A 19,189-nucleotide genomic window follows, 5' to 3' on the forward strand; every position below is an offset into this window, starting at 1 on the left:
TTTTATTTGTATATGTTTTATAAATATTATTACAGTTTAATAATAAGTTGTAATAATCATGAATACAAAAAAGGCAATAACTTTTGGTAAAATTAATAAAAATTTAACTCGAGATATGACGAAAAATACAGAAACTGTAAGTTCTGGATTTGGTACATTTGGCAAAAAATCATTGGAGACTAATATAACAAAAATGAATGAAATTAAACCTGAAGATGAAGAAGAGTCTCAAAATTTGAAACAAGTTATGGGCATAACAGGTTTTGGTAAGAAGGCTAAATCTTTTGATGTACAAGAAATGTTGGAAAATATTACAAAAACTATTAATAATAGTAAAGTAAGTAATGTAAATATAAAATCTATTGAAAAAGAAAATCTATCTAAAACTATATTCGCAAAAGAAGAAACTAAAGATATTGATATTATTAATAACGGAAATATTAATGATAATGAAGAAGATGATGATTTTATTGGACCTCCAATACCTCCTGAACTTCAAAATTCAATTAATTTAGAACAATCTACGAAAGTAAAAGATCAAAATGACAATGAAAGTGATGAAGATGAAGAACAATCTGATACAGAAGAAGAATTACAATTAAAAGATAAAATTCCATGCAGTCATGAAGTTACAATGACTCATGGAACAAAGGCAGTAACAGCTATTGCAGCAGATCCTTCTGGAGCAAGATTAGCTTCAGGTTCTATTGATTATGATGTTTGTTTTTGGGACTTTGCTGGCATGGATTCATCAATGAGAAGTTTTAGAACATTGCAACCTTGCGAAAACCATCCAATCAAATGTCTACAATACTCAATGACTGGTGATGTTATATTAGTTATATCAGGTTCTGCACAAGCAAAAGTTTTAGACAGAGATGGTTTTGAAAAATGTGAAACTGTGAAGGGTGATCAATATATAACAGATATGGCACGTACAAAAGGTCATACAGCAGGATTAAACAGTGGTTGTTGGCATCCATTCACAAAGGAGGAATATCTTACTTGTTCACAAGATAGTACATGTAGAATATGGATTTTATATAGACCACGTGCACATAAACATCTAATAAAGTGTAGAGCACAAAATGGTGTTAAAACCATACCAACCACATGTGGCTACAGTAGAGAAGGTAACGTAGTTGCTTGTGGTTGTGTAGATGGTTCTATACAGATGTGGGATCATAGAAAAAATTTTGTTAATCCATCATTGATTCAGAGAAATGCACATGCACAAGGTGCTGAGATATCAAGCCTAAGCTTCTCTTATCTTGGACAAATGCTTGCAACCAGAAGTTGTGATGATACATTAAAGCTTTGGGATTTAAGAGCATTTAAAACACCTATTTTTGAAGCAAAAAATTTATATTCTAGATATGATACAACCGATTGTATGTTTAATCCAGATGATTCAATTCTTATTACAGGAGAATCTTTAAGTAAAAATCAAAATACTGGTAGAATTTTATTTTATGATACAAAAACTTTTGATCTAATTAATGCAATAAATGTAACAAATTCACATGTTATTAAAACATTATGGCATCCAAAATTAAATCAAATATTTGTTGGTTGTGGAAATGGAATAGTTAAGGTATATTACGATTCTAAGAAGAGTTTAAGAGGTGCAAAATTATGTGTTATAAAAACGCATTTAAAACAAAAACATATCGAAGTAATGTCAACTCAACAAATTATTACACCACATGCACTTCCATTATTCAGACAAGACAGGCCTAAATCTATTCGTAAACAAATGGAAAAAGATCGTTTAGATCCCGTTAAATCGAGAAGACCAGATTTACCAATTACTTCTGGACAAGGTGGAAGAGTTGCTTCTTCTGGTGGAACACTTAGCTCTTATGTAATTCGCAATTTGGGACTTAGTAAAAGAATAGAAGACGATCAAGATCCACGAGAAGCCATATTAAAATATGCAAAAGTAGCAGAAGAAAATCCATATTGGATTGCGCCAGCATATAAAAAAACACAACCACAAACGATATTTCAAACGGATGAGCAGGATGGTGCATCAAGTGCAAAGAAGCAAAAAACTTAAAAAAATATAGATGTTTTGTAAAAATTTTTATATTATTCATCAATAGTTTTTTTGTACAAAAATTTTTCGTTTAAAAAAAAGTATAAATATAATAAGAACTTCGTTCATTCACGTTTTGATTAATATTTGTAGTTGATCGCAATTTGAAAAAATTTAATACTATGTATATAAAAATATTTATTTTAACTTAATTGCAAAAAAATTTATCATTATCATTATTATATAATGATTTATTATTTTAATATTTTATTATATTAATTAAATTGTAATGTATTATTCTTTATTATTCATTATTATAATGCACATACAGTATACATACAATGTTCTCTATTATCGGCAATGTTGCAACTTATTCCTTGTGTGGGATACAGAAATATTATTGTATTATATTAATAAATAAAATAAATTATAGCTATAAAATCGAAGAAAAATAATTTAATGAACAAATTAAATCACACTTCCATTTTTTAAAATATATATTCTTAATATATGACGTTATGATGATGTTTTAAACAATTCAAATTTAGTGATAAACGATTCAAATTTATGTTTGTAATAGTTTTGTTATTGAAAATATCGAAAAAAAATAACGAACTACATAGTATCATCACCGCAAAATTATAAAAATGCATGCACGTCAAATTTAATGGATATTATTTTTATGTAAAACAACGTAACTATATAAATTGTTTAAGTGCGCGAATTGACTCTGTATATATATATATATATATATATATATATATATATATGTAAACATATAGCGGTAGGGACGTACCTATGTCTTATTTCCACATTTCGACTTTCAGTCAAAAGATAGACTTCGAACGATCAAGTAAGAATACATCAATAAGAATAAAATTTATATTCTAAAAATATTTTCTACATATTCATATTTTTATCAAACTTTGACAATGTACAAAGTAAAAATTTAAAATAAATTAAAATATTTAATACACGTATTCACTGTAAATTATGTGTATTCGTTGTATCTGCGTATTTTAAACATAAACACAAATTAATCACATATCACAGAACATATTACAATATTTATAAATATTTATTTTTAATTTTTCTTTTTTCCTTTTTCCGCGTAAAGTTTCGCGCGCTTTTCGATTCAAAGAACTGAATTTAAGCATTAATGTGTTCCTAGATGGCAGAAGCGCATACGATTTTTAAATCGATTTATATGATTTTAGCGCGAAATTACGATAAAAAATTATTCTTTGTCGCAGAGAAAAGATGTGGATATCGTTACTTTACGAAAGAGTAACGATGAGAACGAAATACTTCATATGTGATGACGAGGAAATCGAGGACCCGAATCTAAATAAATCGATCAGTAAATAGATCTAGCATTCTTCCTACTGTTTTACGATTGGATAATGAGGGGAGCAGGGGACGGGAGGATGAGGGGAGAAGAGGCCGTGTATTTGTGGCGTTCAAGTCGGTAGCTACGATTGCCTTCTGGCAAACATTATCGTGACACCGTTTTGTGCGTGTTGAAGAGTTAGTGGAGTTCGTCGATCGGTGCTACCACGGTATCGACCGGTTCGGTTGATGACCGCGCGCTTCTGATCCATGAATTCACCGATATAATTTTTCTCGATGTACAATTTCCTGTGCATCGTGATATAACATTTCAAATTCTGTGACTATTCTTCGCGCAACATACTGGCAAGTAACTCACGAATCATTGAGTAAATTCTCGCATCGACTAGACTATATTCGTTTCGCTATGCGATCACTTCCGCGTACATGGTACGAATTCCTTTCGGTTATTCGTTACGTTCCGAAGTTGCATTTTTATTTTTACTTATTTTTTTTAATCGTCAAAAAGCAAACGTTTAATTTGAACCACCGATAAATGTCCAAAAATCAATAATAAAATATATAAAGAATATTATAAATGTTAAGAATATCGAATCTTTTGTTTTGTGTCTTTTTAAAATCAGCATTATGTAACGAGACTAAAATTTATAAAAACTTATATATTTTGTTGTGTTCACATAATTGATTCCTTTCTTTAATTAATTATTTTAAAAAGAAATATATCAAAACTGATAAATTTAAGTAATTCTTTTTTTTTAATTCAATAATTAAATAATGATCGAAATAAATTGATGATTGAATTTTTTTATCAAGATCTTTTAAAACTCGAATGCAAATGTAGATTTATATTCGTGAAATAATTCCGCAAAATTCAAATTCAAATAAAATTTTCATTTTTTTTTTCTTGTTTTATTATATATTTTTATTTGTTTTATTTTATTTTATCATATAATTGTTTCATTGGAAATCGGAACTTTCGGAATTAATTTCATCAAAGCTAATGAAGGAAGTATCACTTTAAACGTTCCAATCCAAAATGATTACAGACACATGAATTTCAGATGTAGAACAATATGGCTATCAGCATAAAATTCACAAAATTCGATAACACACCATGGGGATTTCGATTGGCGGGTGGAAGCGATTTTCCACAACCATTGACTGTCATCAGAGTATGTACATTATATTATTATTATTATCTCATGTTTTTTATTATTTAAATATTATTTACTACAATTCATATAAATGCACATGTAGACAGATATAAATTATTTAAAAATGCAGTTTAGATTATTATTTACAAATTATTAGAAGAAACTTATATAGAGTATGTATATGTAAAATTATGAGATTACGTAGTAAATAATTTAGTGCCCAAAGTATAAAGGATTGCATATCTGCAGGCTACTTACTTTCAGATATATACGTCGATATGATTAATCATAGCAATTTCTGTATTATCGATTTATTAAAATCGCAATGATCTAATTAATAATAATAAACGAGTTATATGATATGACAGATATGATCACACATAAGAATATAACGTAGATATGGAATTGAAATTAAATATTAAATTACAAATATTTATTTGATTAAATATCACTAGTATGCTTCACAACATATTGCATATTTGCTAGAAAAATCATACAATTTATAAAAAATTATAATTTTATTGAGGAAACGATTTTGAATGATTTGATTTATAAGAATGCAAAATATATAAGAATATCATATTATTAAAATACCACGTTGCGTTCACAGTTTCACAAAAAAATCGCTTACTTAGGATTCTGTTAATAAAAAATAATAATAAATAATTATAATTTTTTCCGTAGCAATAATTCAATAAACATTAATTTCGAATTACGTCAGTTTTCTAGCAAGCATACGATATATTTTGAAAGTTCATCATGTTATAGAGTTATAAATTGTAAAGTTGAGAAATATATCATTCATATCTTTTTATATTAAAGATCGAGACACGTTGTAATTTTGAAAGAGAAATAACGAAAATATTTAATTGATATCCCATACCTCGTATCAAGCGGTCACGTATCAAGAACCTGTATAGACAAGGAGAAAATAATGGGAGAAGGACAGAGATAAAGTAAAAATATTGAAATCAACGCCATCTCCAGAGTGCCGCAAATGAAACGCGTAAAGAAAGGATAGCAAATAATGAAAAAAGGATAGAGATAGGACAAGAATTAACTATCAACGCCATCTCTTGATTATTAAAGATACCTCTAAATGGCAGAACAAAATAGAGCAAGAATTGTGAACTAGCGCCATCTTTTGAATTCTAAAAAAGACGTGTTTTCAGAAAATTTTCAAGAGATGGCGTTGTCAGTCAATTCTTACCATATCTCTATCCTTTTTCCATTATTTGCTATCCTTTCTTTACGCGTTTCATTTGCGGCACTCTGGAGATGGCGCTGATTTCAATATTTTTACGCTCTCTCTATCTCTTTCCTATCATTCGCTTTCCTTGTTCACATTTATTTCATCTGCGATATGTCGAGATGGCGCTGATTCCCCACATTTTTAATTTATCTTTGTCCTTCTTCCACTATTCGCCCTCCTTGTCCCTCATATTTGTCGTACAAAATTTATACGTTTAAGAGATCCGCTCGAATATTTTGATTAAACCGATTGACTTTATCATCTATCGTAAGACGATCAAAAGATCTATGAATGCGATCCAATACGAATATTTATGGTAGTGTGCATGAAAAATGAAAATTTTATTCGTCGATTACATAAATTTTCCTATAATTCGAAGAACACGATCAACGCAAATGTTCCGTTAAAATTAGTTTCATCGAGCCAGAAATGGAAATTGAAACATTTGAAAAACCATTTGCTCAGGTCACAGAGGGAAGTTTGGCGGAATGTATGGGTTTAAAAGTCGGCGACGTGGTGGTAAGATTGAACGATCAACCGATTAGTTCTTTAACCCACGGACAGGCGCACGAGGAATTAATGCGAGCAGGAAATAATTTTGTTCTGGGTGTGCTGAGGTAAGGGTGTGCTCCACCTTTTTTTTATTTATTCATTATAATATAATAAAATTCAACAATTAACCTCTAAAAATAATATACCCACGTGCTCTTACGGAACTAGACCCGCAACCCAGCCGGTTGAAAACAATTCGATATCAATGTCAACGACATTGCCGCCGTTGCATCGTTGCACCGAATTGACCCGCTTCGAGGTCGAGCTTAACTTGAACTACTTTTTACCGCGACGAATTTTATTTCGAGTATCCTTGACGGGCTCGTGTATCGATCAACGATTCTTCGACGGCTACGCTTATCATTATTACCGTTAATTTCCATTCCATTCAATAGCAACAATCTCGTTAAACGATATTCGACTCGAGAAGAAGAAGAAGAAGAAGAAAAGGAAAAAAAAAAAAGAGAAACAAAAATTGGAACGAATCGCGTGGTAAATATCGTGGAGAAATGTCTCTCTTGTGCACTTGGAATATTATAACGCGGGCAGAGAGCAAGAATAATCCCGGCGTACGGGCAACGTGTGGTAACATATTGCAACACTTATAAATAGGTGACCCAGAATGAGATCTGTTTATCATTGGTCGGCGATTTTATTGCTGGCATTTCACATCGCGCACATTTGTTCCACAATCCCTCATTACCCTTTCGCGTGTGAACCGGCTTGCAAGTAAGCTTCGAAAAGTAGTTAACTCCATTCCAACCTCCGTTCCAATTCCGTTCGCTTCGCCGATCGTTACTTACTCGCTCGACTCGTGTATCCAACCGTATCGACCGCTCCATCGATCGATCGAGAGAAAGAAAAAGATCCCGATTCGAAATTAACCGACGCTTCTCCGTTGGCACAGGCAAGAAGATTTTGTCAAGACTGCGGAGGCGCTGTCCGAGGAGAACATCGTCCCTTATAAGATCCCTGTACGTATCCCTCGCGTAAAGAATATTCGCAGGAACATCGTGAATGAATTATGATACGTAATGATTTTTGTATTTCTGGTTGGTCCGATCAGCTGGCAGATTTGCCGCCGGTTTTCCCCGAGGAGATCCTGAAGGAGGAGACCGTGATCGAACGGCACGAGTATGAAATAAAGACGCGGGAGGAGGAGGAGGAGTCGAAGCAAAAGGTGGAACCGCTCCCGGACAAGCCGAAAGACGCCAACAGCGAGATCGTGCCGAATCAAAATCTCACGGATGACGAGATCGCGCAATTGATCCTCGAGGAGGAGGAACTTTTGGACGATAAAGGCGTGTTGGGGTAATACGACGTTCTTCCAAAACGGAAGAGATACAATATAATCGGAATATAATCGGAAATAAGATTTGTAAGATTTGATAAAAAGAAAAAAAAAAAGGATTTCTCGCATCTTTCGTTCCAGGGTGAACTTTAAGAAACTGAGGCCACGCGTCACCGTTCTCAAGCAATCGAAGGTCATAGAGGAGCTTCAGAACATCGCCACAGCCGAGCCGCCGTTGGTCGAACAGTTGAGACGTACCTCGGTGTTCCTTCAGAAACCGCAGCGGCCTGTACCGACACCCCGCAAGAAGCAGGAGGAGGGAACGGAAGCGAAAGAAACAGAGTCGTACAAAGTTGTGATAAAGAAGCAGAAGAGAAGAAGCGTGACCGACCGGCTGCTGGAGAGGGGCCTGCTGAAACCGGAGGGCGCCACCACCCCGGACCCCTTTACTCCCGAGGTAAACATGGAAAGTAAGGGGGAAATCGGGAAGGGGACGGAAAAAATCGAGGAGGAGGACAGTTGCTCGATCCTCGATCTCGACGACTTAGAGCGATGCTCCATGCTCGAAGGTGTCGCCGCCTCGATCTTCCTCGACCATCATCATTCTTCCCTCTTCGAAACTTCGAAAACGAACGATTTGGAAACGGGCGGAGTGGCAACGTCGCCTCGTTGGTCGAAGAAGGGCGAAGAGAAGGTGGTAGCTTTGACGAGTCGCGGGCGGAGGAGAGCTTTTCACGCGGCGAGAAAGGCTCGTTACTTTCCAACACGTTTCGAAAAGTTGGCCCACGTTGGTAACCTTGTTAAAGTAAAGGGGAGAAGCTCGTTCGAACGTGGTTCGAAGGTGGTGTCGGGGGATCGGAGGAGCACGGAGAGGATCGAACGGCGAGTTCCTCCAGGCCGCTTAAGCGTGGAGAAATCTTCGAAATCCAGGATCAAAGGTCGTTACCTTGAGACGTACTTGAAGCGAGAGGATAATTGGACGAGGCGAATGGTCGACGGGATGTTTGCCGGGCCTGAACCAGCCCTCTTCTCGCCCGTTGAATCGCGCGATAAGATATTGTCGAGCGGAGAGATCTCGCCGAGGGGAATAACCGATCGCGAGGAGGAGAAAATTCACGTCCGCGGTACAGAATTCGCGTTGGCCCGCCTTCGCCCCTACATATTTTCCAAATTTCCTAATTTCCAACAAGAATCGCGGGTCGCTGGTTCGTGTTCCAAGTCTCGTTACGTTGAGCGTATTTTTCGGCGCTCGTCGACCACGTTCTCCTTCAAGCGGAATGTTCGCAGTGGAAGGAATTCGTCGACGATCGAAACGAGACGTCGTTGCTACTTAGGGGCCAAGTATCTGGTGGAAAAGGCGATCTTGTTCGATCGTTTCTCGTCGAGAAAGAAACTTATCCCTCGAGCTCGTTACGTCGAACGTATTCTGAAAAAGCAGTTCGAGTCTCTCGGTTTAATCGCGAACCACATTCGGTGCCAACTTCTCCAACGTGTATTCTCCGATTCTTCCGCTGTTATTCCAGCCTTCTCATCCTTGCGCCAAACCGAGTCTGTTTCGCCCGCGAGGGAAGGCGGTGTCCTTTCCAATCTCATCCGTTCCACCGAACGTTATATCTCGACCGAGGTTTTTCATCGTGGAAGTAGACGATCGAGACGCCTCACACCCGGTCCCTCTTCCAATTTCTTCGACAGTTTTCGACGATTCCTTCGAATCGATCGATCGTCGCTCGAAAGATTCTCCAAGGGGGGGGAAACGATAGGGAACGAGGAGAAAATCGTCGTTGAGGATAACGATCGGGATAACGGGCGTAGGCTATCTTTCGCCCCGACCATCCTCTGCCAAGGTTTCACGAATCGTATAGGAGTGGATTTCGCGAGATTGGTGGCGTACGCGTTCGTGCCTTGTACCTCGATCGTATTGCTCTATATGTACAAGTAATAGTGTAAACAGTCTAAATAAGTTCACACACACCGAGATCATTAATTGATTACGATTATGTTTAGATTTAAAACGACATCACTTGTTCTAGGACATCCCTAACAGACGCTAGATCATCGTGTGGACGTCATCCTGTAAACGTATATGAAAAAAAAAAAAAAAAAAGAACAGAGAGAAAGAAACGAGAAAGTATTCGTGTGTGTTGTATCTTCTCTGTCCAATGTAACCGTAACCGTAACCGTAGTCTCTCGTGACTAGAGGCTAGCAGCAATTGTGTACTTGTCCGTATCTCGAGGATCGTGCAACAGTCGAGAACAAAACGAAGCATCGTTTTCTTTTGTCCATTGAAATTTATTATTAATCAAATACGCGACACGCGTTTTATACCATCTTTTTCTTTTCGATGACTCGTTTCAACGTAATACAGGAACATTGCACGGTCCTGCAAGTATACTTACTACCTACATGCTATAACGTAGTACAGAGTAGTAGAGTATGCTTAAATAAAAGAAAAAAAAAAAAAAATGATCGCACGTCGATTCATCTAGTCTAACGAATGTAGAGTATATAAACATGATTGAAAAATCTCGCGTTATCACGCATGCATGTCAACATATCTACACGTAATACGTATATATATATATATATAAATAATTACCTCATTGTCAATGTACCCACATGGATGGATTGTCGAGAGGAAGTAATTTCAGTTTCAGTTAAATAAAAAATGCATCGTATCTTGATTGCAACCCGAAAATTCTAAAATTCTCGATAAATGCCCCCCTCGTAAAACGTCGAAACGTAGCAAATTTGGGACGTTCGTTTTGCGTTTCGTTCGTTGGATTTCACCTCCCTCCAAAAAAAAAAAAAAAAAGAAAAAAATCCCTTCGTTTACCGAAAAGGGAAAACGAAACGAGTTCATTTGATTCATTTGAACTTCGATAACTTGTATATATTTCTACCACTCGTTAACGATGAATAAAACGATGGGTAAAACGGGAAGCGCATACCCATTTCATCGACCGATGAGGACGATAATTCTTCTTCTCCGGTATGCATCCCCAAACTTACCTTGCTGCACGAGAAAATAATAATTGAACTTATACTTCATCACCTTCCACCATTTCCCTAGGATATGTAATAATTCCTGTACAACATTCCTGTTGTCTGAATTCAGGCGACACCATCGGCCACTCCGGAGCCGGGCTACAGATCGGATCAAGAACCTGAATCGCGGCCAGAATCGAAGGCCGAATCGAAGCCCGAGGAGAGCAGCGAGGCCGAGCGAGCGGAGGAGGCGGTTGTATCGGCGTGCAACAACGCCGAGGAGAAGGTTGAGGAGGAGAAGGTTCGCGGGGAGGAAGGGGCGGAGGAGAGGACGACGCACGAGAGCGTTTTGAACGAGATCGAGAGGGAGATGGCGGACGTCGCGGCGAAGGTCGATAAAGAGAAGATCAAGGAGTTGGTCACAACGGAGATCAATCTGGAGAAGCAACTGGAGAACGTTCAACGGCAGTTGTTGTCGTTGAAACAGCTCCCTACCGAGATCGAGAATCACCTGAGAATCGTGTCCGAGCAACTGCAGAAGATCATGGAGTTGAGCGGTGTCCAAAACGGCGCCACCGTTAAGGAGGAGAAGGAGGAGGAGGAGGAGGAGGAGCGGCGAGGTATGCTAAGATTATTATTTCGTGCCCGAATAGGCCTGAATCGATATCAAATCCATTTTCATTCTCCCCCAATTCTTTTCCACTTTCCGCTGTTTCTGTTTCTGCGTCCATCATTGTTCCTCGCTGTTTTCAGAGCCGGAAGAGCGAGCGAAAGAGTCGGAAGAGGGGAAAGAGTCGGAGGAAGAACGGGCGGAGGAGGCGGAGGAAACGGAGGAACAGGACGTGACGGAGTACACGGAGGATATCTCGTATTCTGCCTATTCGGACGAGCATCTGAGGATCGTTCAGCCTAGCGAGGATGAGGGGGAGGAAGAGACCGAGACGCAGGAGCTGGAAGGGACGTTATCGGTGAAGAGCGAGGAGGGAAGCAGGGTGAAGAAATTCGTCGTCTCGTACGAGACCAAGGTTCTGAAATCGCCCAGCCCCGCACCTTCTCACGGTAAATGTCAATCGTTGGTTCGATTTTTTTTTTTTTTCATTTCGACTCGATGATTAAGAAAAAAAAAAAAAAAAGTTAAGGAAAGATAACAGAAACGAAGCGATATGTGTATTATAGGCAGTTTCGAACCAGATCCAAATCTATCGGCAAAAGATCAAGTTATTCAGGAGTTGCAGGTATTCTAGAGAGAATGTAACGGAATGATAAATTGAATGTGAAGTAATTTTTGTTGTTCCCGCAAATGTTCTGTGTCTTCTAGCATCCTAGAGTCTGTACGCATCTTATCTTAATCGCATCGATGCATTTTTGAGAATTCTACTCGTCTATCACCGAAGTTTATCACCGAAATTCCCCTTCTTCTTTTTTAAATGTTCTTTTTAAAAATATTCTTTTAAAAATAATATCAAAAATTTTGGTTAAACTTGCACTTCGAAAATACCAATAATTTTTTGTACACCCCCGCTGTATCCCCCCTCCCAAAAAAAAAACTTCACGAAGATGAAGTTATATATTCGTGCGTTCCTTAAAATGCCTGAACGACAAATATACGTATATATACGTATATATATACACACACACACACACACACACACACATATATATTATTCCTTCGTAATCCCGCGTCACAAAACGTATTTTCTGTCGATCGTAAACGAAAACGTTAATTCAAATGATCGTGTGATAATAGAACGACCCGTTCTTTCCCTCTACTCTTTCCAGGAGAGAGTGAAGCAACGAGGGAGGAAACGTTCGCAAGATCTCTGGCCCCAGGCTAAGCAAGTCGAACTTACACTTGGCCGCAGATGGAGGTGTCCGAATGATTTCTTCAATGACGAAATGATTGCCGAGGTTTTATCTTCCCAGGCGGAAGTAATTCGAGGCAGAGCCTTGGGGTGAGCTAGAATTTCTTTCTTTATTTTTTTTTTTTTTTTTTTTCAAACCTTCGTTCGATGAATTTCTATCTATCCAGTAACGACGTACGATTTTCATTTTACGTGCCATCTATATTTTATTTATTTTCGAAATCAATCTTTTTACCCGAATTTATTCGAATGATCTTTTTTCTTTTTCTCTTTGATTTACGAATGCAGAGTAAACTTTAAGAAATACGAAAAGACCAATCTACCGAACTTTGATCACTTGATGAACTCGAGCGTCTATAAAATGATTCATAAAATGGAGAAAGAGCCGAAGAGAGGAATTCCAGCTAGGCCTGCCAAAGTGAACGCCGCGGAGGACATAATCGAGAGGGTCGTGAGTATATATTCGATATACAGGATCCGAAAAATTTTTCTTTTTTCTTTTTCTTTTTTTTTTTTTTTTTAAGCTAAAGCTCGAAACGTTTGAAACCGTCCCAATCATTCTTTCATTTCAGAAATCTCCAGCGTTCAGTATCCCGGACGATAGAAGTACTCGGAGCGTCAGTCACTGAACATTGCGAGGAAAGGATAGAATTCTTTTTTACAGGATGACAAAGAATAATCGGATCGACTCGTCGACGATAAATGAGAAAAATTGAAAAGAAAGAAAGAAAGAAAGAAAAAAAAAGAAGAAACAAATAAACAAACAATGTGAATACGTGCGCTATTGCCAGAGTGTATAAAAACCGATCACAAAACTAATCAATTAGAAGTACGTGTGCGTGTCGTGTCTATACGTGTCTTCGAGCACAAAAGCAATGTCAAGAAACGTTATACGAATTAAGCGTTAAATAAAAGGATTGTTTTTTTTTTTTTTTTTCTTTCGTAAAACTCAACTCAATTCATCCATCCTCTCGTCTATTCACGAAATTAGAAGAGAATTAACGCCTAATAACGACCTCTCCCCAGACGATCTTCTCTTTCTTCCACCGAGTGTGAATCGGAAGTCGGACGACGATTACGAGAATCATCGGAATGGCATCGAAATCGAGGCGATGTTTCATCGTCGTTTCATCCATCGTTCCACTCGTTTCGATCATCGGATATGCCCGGTTTGCGCAAGGGATAGCGGATGAGGACGAGCGCGATGAGTCCGCATACTTTCACCTTTCCGGAGTTTCCTGGGACTCTGTTCCCCTCTGAGCCATCACCGCATGCGTACGCCACAGTCTGAGTCACTTCTGCCGTGGCCAACGAACGTTCCTTCTCCTCCTCCCTCTTTCTCTGTCCTACTCCTCGGTAGTCGTCTCATGGTTAGGGACCGAGAACGTGACGTCGGTCCTGAGCAATTTATGTAAAGCATTCTAGGCATGATTCACGAACTAGTTCGCGCCCTCGTGACCGCCACCGGCGCAGAAAATGCAGCCACTCTCGAACGGAACGAAAATCTAGGCTCATCCGGCCGATCCGAATCCCTTTTCACCTTTCAACGCCGACGATTACGATTACTCAGCCAAGGCGTCCCATCGCAACCCACGTTTAGGTTACTGGCGATCGATTTTCGAAGAACGTTGCATACAACGTTGGTTAATCAACGTTGAATTAGCATAGATCGAATTATTTTCGCGATAACTCGTATCGCGATAAGAAGCAAGATAATCGACACATCGATCTGAACCAAATTCCGATTAAGCGTCGAGAGAGGCAGTTTGTTTGTTAAGTCGTTGTCCACAACGATTTTCAAGTTGTTTGAAAAGAGACTGAGAGATATCGCGAAGAAAGAAGAGAGCTAATCGATCGATTCGAAGTAGAATCGAGAATCGGAATAAATTACGATCGAGAGGAGAGAAGAAGCGTATGGGTGTAGAGGCGGTGTAGCGAGCAAGGTGCTTCTCTTCATGGTCGCGGCACCGGGAGCAATGACAGAAGGTGGAGCGAAGGCAGGAATCGGCGGCGCGGGAGAAAGAAAGAAAGAAAGAAAGGTAGCAAGGTGGGAAAAAGAAGGAACGAAACGTCGGGAATGCCATCCTGATACCACGATCACGTATCCTCCTTTATCCTCTTCCACCTCTCGTCCTCCCCTCTCCCTTATTTCCTTCCGTGCCCCTCTTTTTTTTCTCTCTCAATATTTCCATCCTGCCCCGTACACATAATATACGTCCTCTTATCTTTATCTTCTCCTTTGTGATCCCTTCCTCTTCCCTCGCGACGGAGCCCGAGAGGAGCCATCGCCGTGCATTCTTCCATCGTTCTCCATCGTGCCTACTTCCCTGCATCGTTTCCGGTTCTGCAATTTCGCGGCTTCGTTCGCACGCTTCGTTTCGTTCGAGAAGAAAAGAGGGGGAAAAAAAGGGACAGAAAACTTTTCACGGTACGCGATTAAAGAAAAAGAAGGGAAAGAAAAAAGAATCATCCATCGATTCCTTCTCCCGCATCATCGTTGCCCCTTGTACCTAATGGCCGCGATACACAGTCGAAACAGATAAATCTCGATGCTTCCTTCCTTTTCCCGTGGAAACGTGTCTCTTCCTCGAACTTTCCATTCACCCCCCTCCCCGGATAATTCTGGATCGCGGTCTCGTTCCTACCCGCGTGTTGGGTCTCTATCCCTATCCCCGCCCCTGGCCAGAACCGCGGCAGAGCCGAATCGGATGGAAGGAAGGCAGCCAGGCAGGCCCCGCTGCCCGACTGACCGTCCTCACAGTCTGTTGTACCTTTACTCCGGTCTGCGCGTTCTTCAGGAACGTACGTGCCGTTCTTCCAACCGCGCGATTCCGCCTCGCCAAGGCAGACGTCAACCGTGGCCGGTGCAACGTGCATATATCCTGTCTCTTCGATCATCGAAACGAGTAGCTAAGAAAAAAAAAAAAAAGGAAAGGAAAGGAAAGGAAAGGAAAATAGAGGGAATCGTATATATATATATATATAAAACCGATCGATAATTTATTCGTTTCTTCGTTTCATTCGCTTCGTTTCATCGAGGATTCGGTTATTTTTATTTATTTTTTTTTTCCATCCGGCTGTCTGTAAAAGATATCAGTGATATGGCCCAGTTGATCAACGTCAAACTATCCAGATTCGACGGATCCCCCTGGGGTTTTCGTCTTCAGGGAGGGAAGGATTTCGGCACACCGCTCGTCGTGCAAAAGGTAAGGCTAAGTTTCGTTTATCAATTTTTTTTTTTCTCCTTCTCCTTCTTGTTCTTCTTCGTTACTTTTCTTCGTTTGACGAAAGAGAATGTTTCGAGAGAGGAGGTGGAGCATCGATTCGAATGTTTTTCATCGGGAAGAGTTTTATATATATATATATATATATATTGTTCGGATAGAACGAGTCTGACAGATATAGCTTGCGATAAATCGGTTGATTCCTCGGTGAATTGCATCGTATTCGAATCGGTCACGTACATTTTATTTAAAAACGTGACTCTCTATTTTATTCTCTTCTTTGTGTCTTCTTTCTGTTGCGAAAAGAAAAAAAAAAAAAAGAAAAGAAAGAATGGAAAAGAAAGAAATTACGTTACGGCTCAACGTTATCGCCGTTCGTAGCGTCGAATCGATAAAACGATTTATCGCGTCGATGATTTGTCATCATCGTTGCATCGCGTGTAAACTTGCACTCTTCAAACCATTATTGTTGGCTTAAAGTAAACTGCAAACTGCAATTCTATTTACAAGTGCGTTAAAGATAATTCCTGTCGCTTGACTTGTGTCGATAAAAAATTCTTATCGGAGGGGAGAGGGGAGGGGAAGGGGGAAGGCGAGAGAGAGAGAGAGAGAGAGAGAGAGAGAGAGAGAGAGAGAGGAGGAAACTCATTGGAAGATATATACATTCAGCTCGATGAATGAAAAATTCGACGTTGCTTACCTTGATCGCCGTGACGTTTTAGCGGTCATGGCGAGACTCCTAGCTAGCAACAGGGGTGAGAATTATTTAAATTTGTTCCTCATCGTGTTTTTGCTCGCAGCACATCCCTTTCTCCATAAAGAACTGTAAGGCAAGGGTTACGTAACAGACTAACAAACGCCAAATTATTTCACGCGCATCGGTAGAAATCGTTGCCAACTACGTGCGAAACGCGCGGACCGCCGTCGCCGCCGTGTTTTGGCGACCAGGCGCGCTGTAACACGAGAAGCTTTTGGCTGCTATCGCCGCGACTTTCCTGCGAATTTTTCACAACTTTCTTCCTTTATTTCAACGACGACATCGGTTGACATTTAATTACGAAACATCGCGTCTCTCCTCCTCCTCCTCCTCCTCCTCCTCTTCCTCCGTTGTGAATCCTCTTCCAGTCCTCCCGCCGCGTGTACGTTTCTTTTATTAACGATCGTTTGTTTATTTATCGTTTGCCAAAAAAAAAAAGAAAAGAAAGAAAAAATGAATAAAGAATCGTCGAGGCGCGACACGGAATATTCTCAGAAAATAGCCAATATAGGTACAGATGATGAAATATCTTCGAAATGGTCGAGCCAGCTGTCAACGAAGGAGCTGCCACGTATGTACAATTTTCGGCCGAGTAGAGGACTCGTAGAGAGAAGGATCGGAAACGCGCAACCGGATTCCGTTTTCAACGTGTTCGATGTTCAACAGTTTTATCTCGCGATCGACATTTCGAACTTGGCCTTCTTAAGCAGCACGTGCTCCGTTTATTTTATGAGGCCGCAAATACGACGTCCGGCCGCCCTCGAGGTTTCTCGGAAAGGAGAGAAATATGAGTCTGACGGTGTCAAACGGCTCCCGCCCGAAACGAATTTACGAATTAATCGCGAGTCTAGTCGCGATTTTAATAAGCTTCGTCTCCTGAGTTTCATCATCGCGTTCGACCGCGTTTTTTTTTTTTTTTTTTACCGCGATCTGCCGCAGAATATCTGTCTCTGCGACGCGACCGCGTCGATTTTGCAACATCGTGAATTTTATAAAGACGTATAAATATATATATATATATATATGTCTGGTTTACCTTTTCTTCGCATCGACGATTATTGCCAATGTATTTACCCAACCGGTCGCTTAACACACCGATCTATTTAAAGGTTACGCTTATCTATCGAGTGGACGCGTATACGTGTTCGCGATCTGTTTTGCATACTGGGATTTTTTTAACGAATTTTTTTCAAAGGAATCGGACGAGATCGAGCCTGTTTTCGAAGCAGGAGGAGGATCGTTTTTAAAAATCGACGCGATCGAAAACGTTCGAAAAGAGAGGAAAAAGAGGAGGGGAAAGGAGGGAGAGAGGCGCGACGCGTCGCTGGTAATCCGAGGCAAATTATTTGGGCGTTCTATTTCTAGAAGGTGCCTTTGCGAAACGCGCAAGCCGGGTCGAGCCCCGCTCGCGAAGACAACGACGAAGACGAAGGCAATGACGAAGACGATGTCGTCGATGTCGGGCTCGGTTCCTTCCTGGACCGCGTTGGTCACCGCGAAAATAAATTTTTCAAAGGAGGGAGCGACGTTGCGTCCGATCGATAAAAATACCGATCGTCCACGCACCATGCGCGCCTCTTCTCCTCCTCCTCCTCCTCTCTCTCTCTCTCTCTCTCTCTCTCTCTCTCTGGAGAGAAGAAATATTCGAAAAACGGGGGGGGGGGGGGGGGAAACGAGGAGAATGGAAGCGCGCACATTCTTGCGCGATTAACGCGAAATTCGAAATTTTCCTAGCACGCGACGTGGTCTGACGAGAAGTAAGAAATAATAATTTCGCGAGATTTTCTTTTTTCTTTTTAAATATCGATTCGATACAATTTTAGGGAGAGGGGAAGAGTTATTGGTCGAGATAGGGGGGAGGTTGGTCGTTCCCTCTCGTAATCTGCGACAAACAGCTGCGCGTATCTGGGCGCGGGTTTCCGTGATTCGATGCAGTCGGTGCAAAACGTGGGCGCGTCGTTGAATATGCGATATTTCGTTGGCGAGCGACGCTTGCGAATCGCATTATCGCTCCAAGGAAGGACTCGACATAAATTCCGCGTGTCGTTAGCCGATTACACTGTGACTTCGATAAAACCGTTTTTCTTTTCTTTTTCTTTTTTATTGTTTTTTATCGTTCCTTTTCTACCGCCCCAACCTCGACGTCTAATCGCGACCAAGACGTGAATACGCGCGAATAATTTAGAGGATCGGTTACGACATCGTTGGAATTCTCTCTCGTTCTTCGTTCGGATGAATCACGACGGAATTTCGACGAAAATTTCTTTTAACGAGGGTTAATCATCCTATTTCCTATCCTACGGAAGAATTGTGATAATTTTCCAGGCTTGTTGGAAACGCATTTGCGATCAGAATCTTAATCGTTACGCTCGTTAAATACGTTGATAAATGTTATTTCAGAAATTCCGTTCCGTCCCCCGAAGATATAACGATATCGCGCAACGATTTTGACGATCGATGTACACAACAGGTAGTAGGCAGAAAAGATACCTTTGCCACGCCACGAGGAGCGACTTCCTTTCCGATAAAGGTTAACGCGCGAAATGTGGCAACAACTGGGATTTTGCCAGCCGCGTGGGAAGAGGGATTCGAGGAATTGAAAAATGATGTACCGTGCCGCGTGAAACGAACCAACGTTTCGTTACAGGCGTATTATGCATATCGTCGTCCCGACTAAACATAGAGGCAAATTTTCATAAATACGTTTGGCACGGAATCGCCTC

At 40.0% G+C, this 19,189-nt stretch overlaps 4 protein-coding genes and 2 long non-coding RNA genes across 18 annotated transcripts in view; 5 read left to right on the plus strand and 1 right to left on the minus strand.

The window, feature by feature from the left end:
• The first annotated feature begins 58 nt into the window (after positions 1-58).
• On the plus strand, positions 59-2,479 carry LOC100872618 (gastrulation defective protein 1 homolog). Its single transcript, XM_003697277.3, has one exon. The coding sequence runs from the start codon at positions 59-61 to the stop codon at positions 2,057-2,059; it is 2,001 nt and encodes a 666-aa protein (XP_003697325.1). The 3' UTR covers positions 2,060-2,479.
• Positions 2,480-2,808: 329 nt separating this feature from the next.
• LOC147656199 (uncharacterized) lies at positions 2,809-3,384 on the plus strand. The gene is made up of 2 exons (XR_015294839.1): positions 2,809-2,891; positions 3,292-3,384. It is a non-coding gene; the product is annotated as an uncharacterized LOC147656199 (long non-coding RNA).
• Positions 3,385-3,483: 99 nt separating this feature from the next.
• Positions 3,484-13,413, plus strand: LOC100866585 (uncharacterized). Of its 7 annotated transcripts, none has more exons than XM_031918961.2 (12): positions 3,484-3,733; positions 4,450-4,560; positions 6,260-6,411; positions 7,254-7,320; positions 7,413-7,657; positions 7,779-8,094; positions 10,754-11,243; positions 11,377-11,682; positions 11,800-11,858; positions 12,403-12,575; positions 12,774-12,936; positions 13,058-13,413. In XM_031918961.2, exons 2-12 carry the CDS (start codon positions 4,462-4,464, stop codon positions 13,112-13,114), a joined length of 2,127 nt encoding a protein of 708 aa, XP_031774821.2. In that variant the 5' UTR covers positions 3,484-3,733; positions 4,450-4,461; the 3' UTR covers positions 13,115-13,413. The 7 variants fall into 7 exon arrangements, 5 of the variants coding, with proteins under 5 accessions (XP_031774821.2, XP_031774822.2, XP_086772340.1 ...); XM_031918962.2 differs by having other exon boundaries at positions 3,486-3,817; XM_086916214.1 differs by having other exon boundaries at positions 3,492-3,817; positions 4,435-4,560.
• On the plus strand, positions 8,103-10,333 carry LOC147656200 (uncharacterized). The gene has a single exon (XM_086916249.1). It carries the CDS (start codon positions 8,197-8,199, stop codon positions 9,574-9,576), a length of 1,380 nt encoding a protein of 459 aa, XP_086772375.1. The 5' UTR covers positions 8,103-8,196; the 3' UTR covers positions 9,577-10,333.
• Positions 13,414-15,169: 1,756 nt separating the features above from the next.
• LOC100866470 (PDZ and LIM domain protein 5) overlaps positions 15,170-19,189 on the plus strand; it is a 27,994-nt gene continuing 23,974 nt past the window's right edge. For all 7 annotated transcript variants that reach the window (XM_086916217.1, XM_086916220.1, XM_086916221.1 and 4 more), the window contains exon 1: positions 15,170-15,691. In XM_086916217.1, the coding sequence (XP_086772343.1) occupies positions 15,587-15,691 (105 nt within the window). In that variant the 5' untranslated portion in view covers positions 15,170-15,586. The remainder of the gene's footprint in view (positions 15,692-19,189) is intronic.
• Positions 15,461-16,560, minus strand: LOC147656201 (uncharacterized). The gene is made up of 2 exons (XR_015294842.1): positions 16,410-16,560; positions 15,461-16,002 (listed from the first exon to the last, which is right to left on the minus strand). It is a non-coding gene; the product is annotated as an uncharacterized LOC147656201 (long non-coding RNA).

Source organism: Apis florea, unplaced genomic scaffold, assembly GCF_048593485.1.
Source record: "Apis florea isolate Af1SG1 unplaced genomic scaffold, ASM4859348v1 contig_3802_pilon, whole genome shotgun sequence".
Lineage (NCBI taxonomy): Eukaryota > Metazoa > Arthropoda > Insecta > Hymenoptera > Apidae > Apis > Apis florea.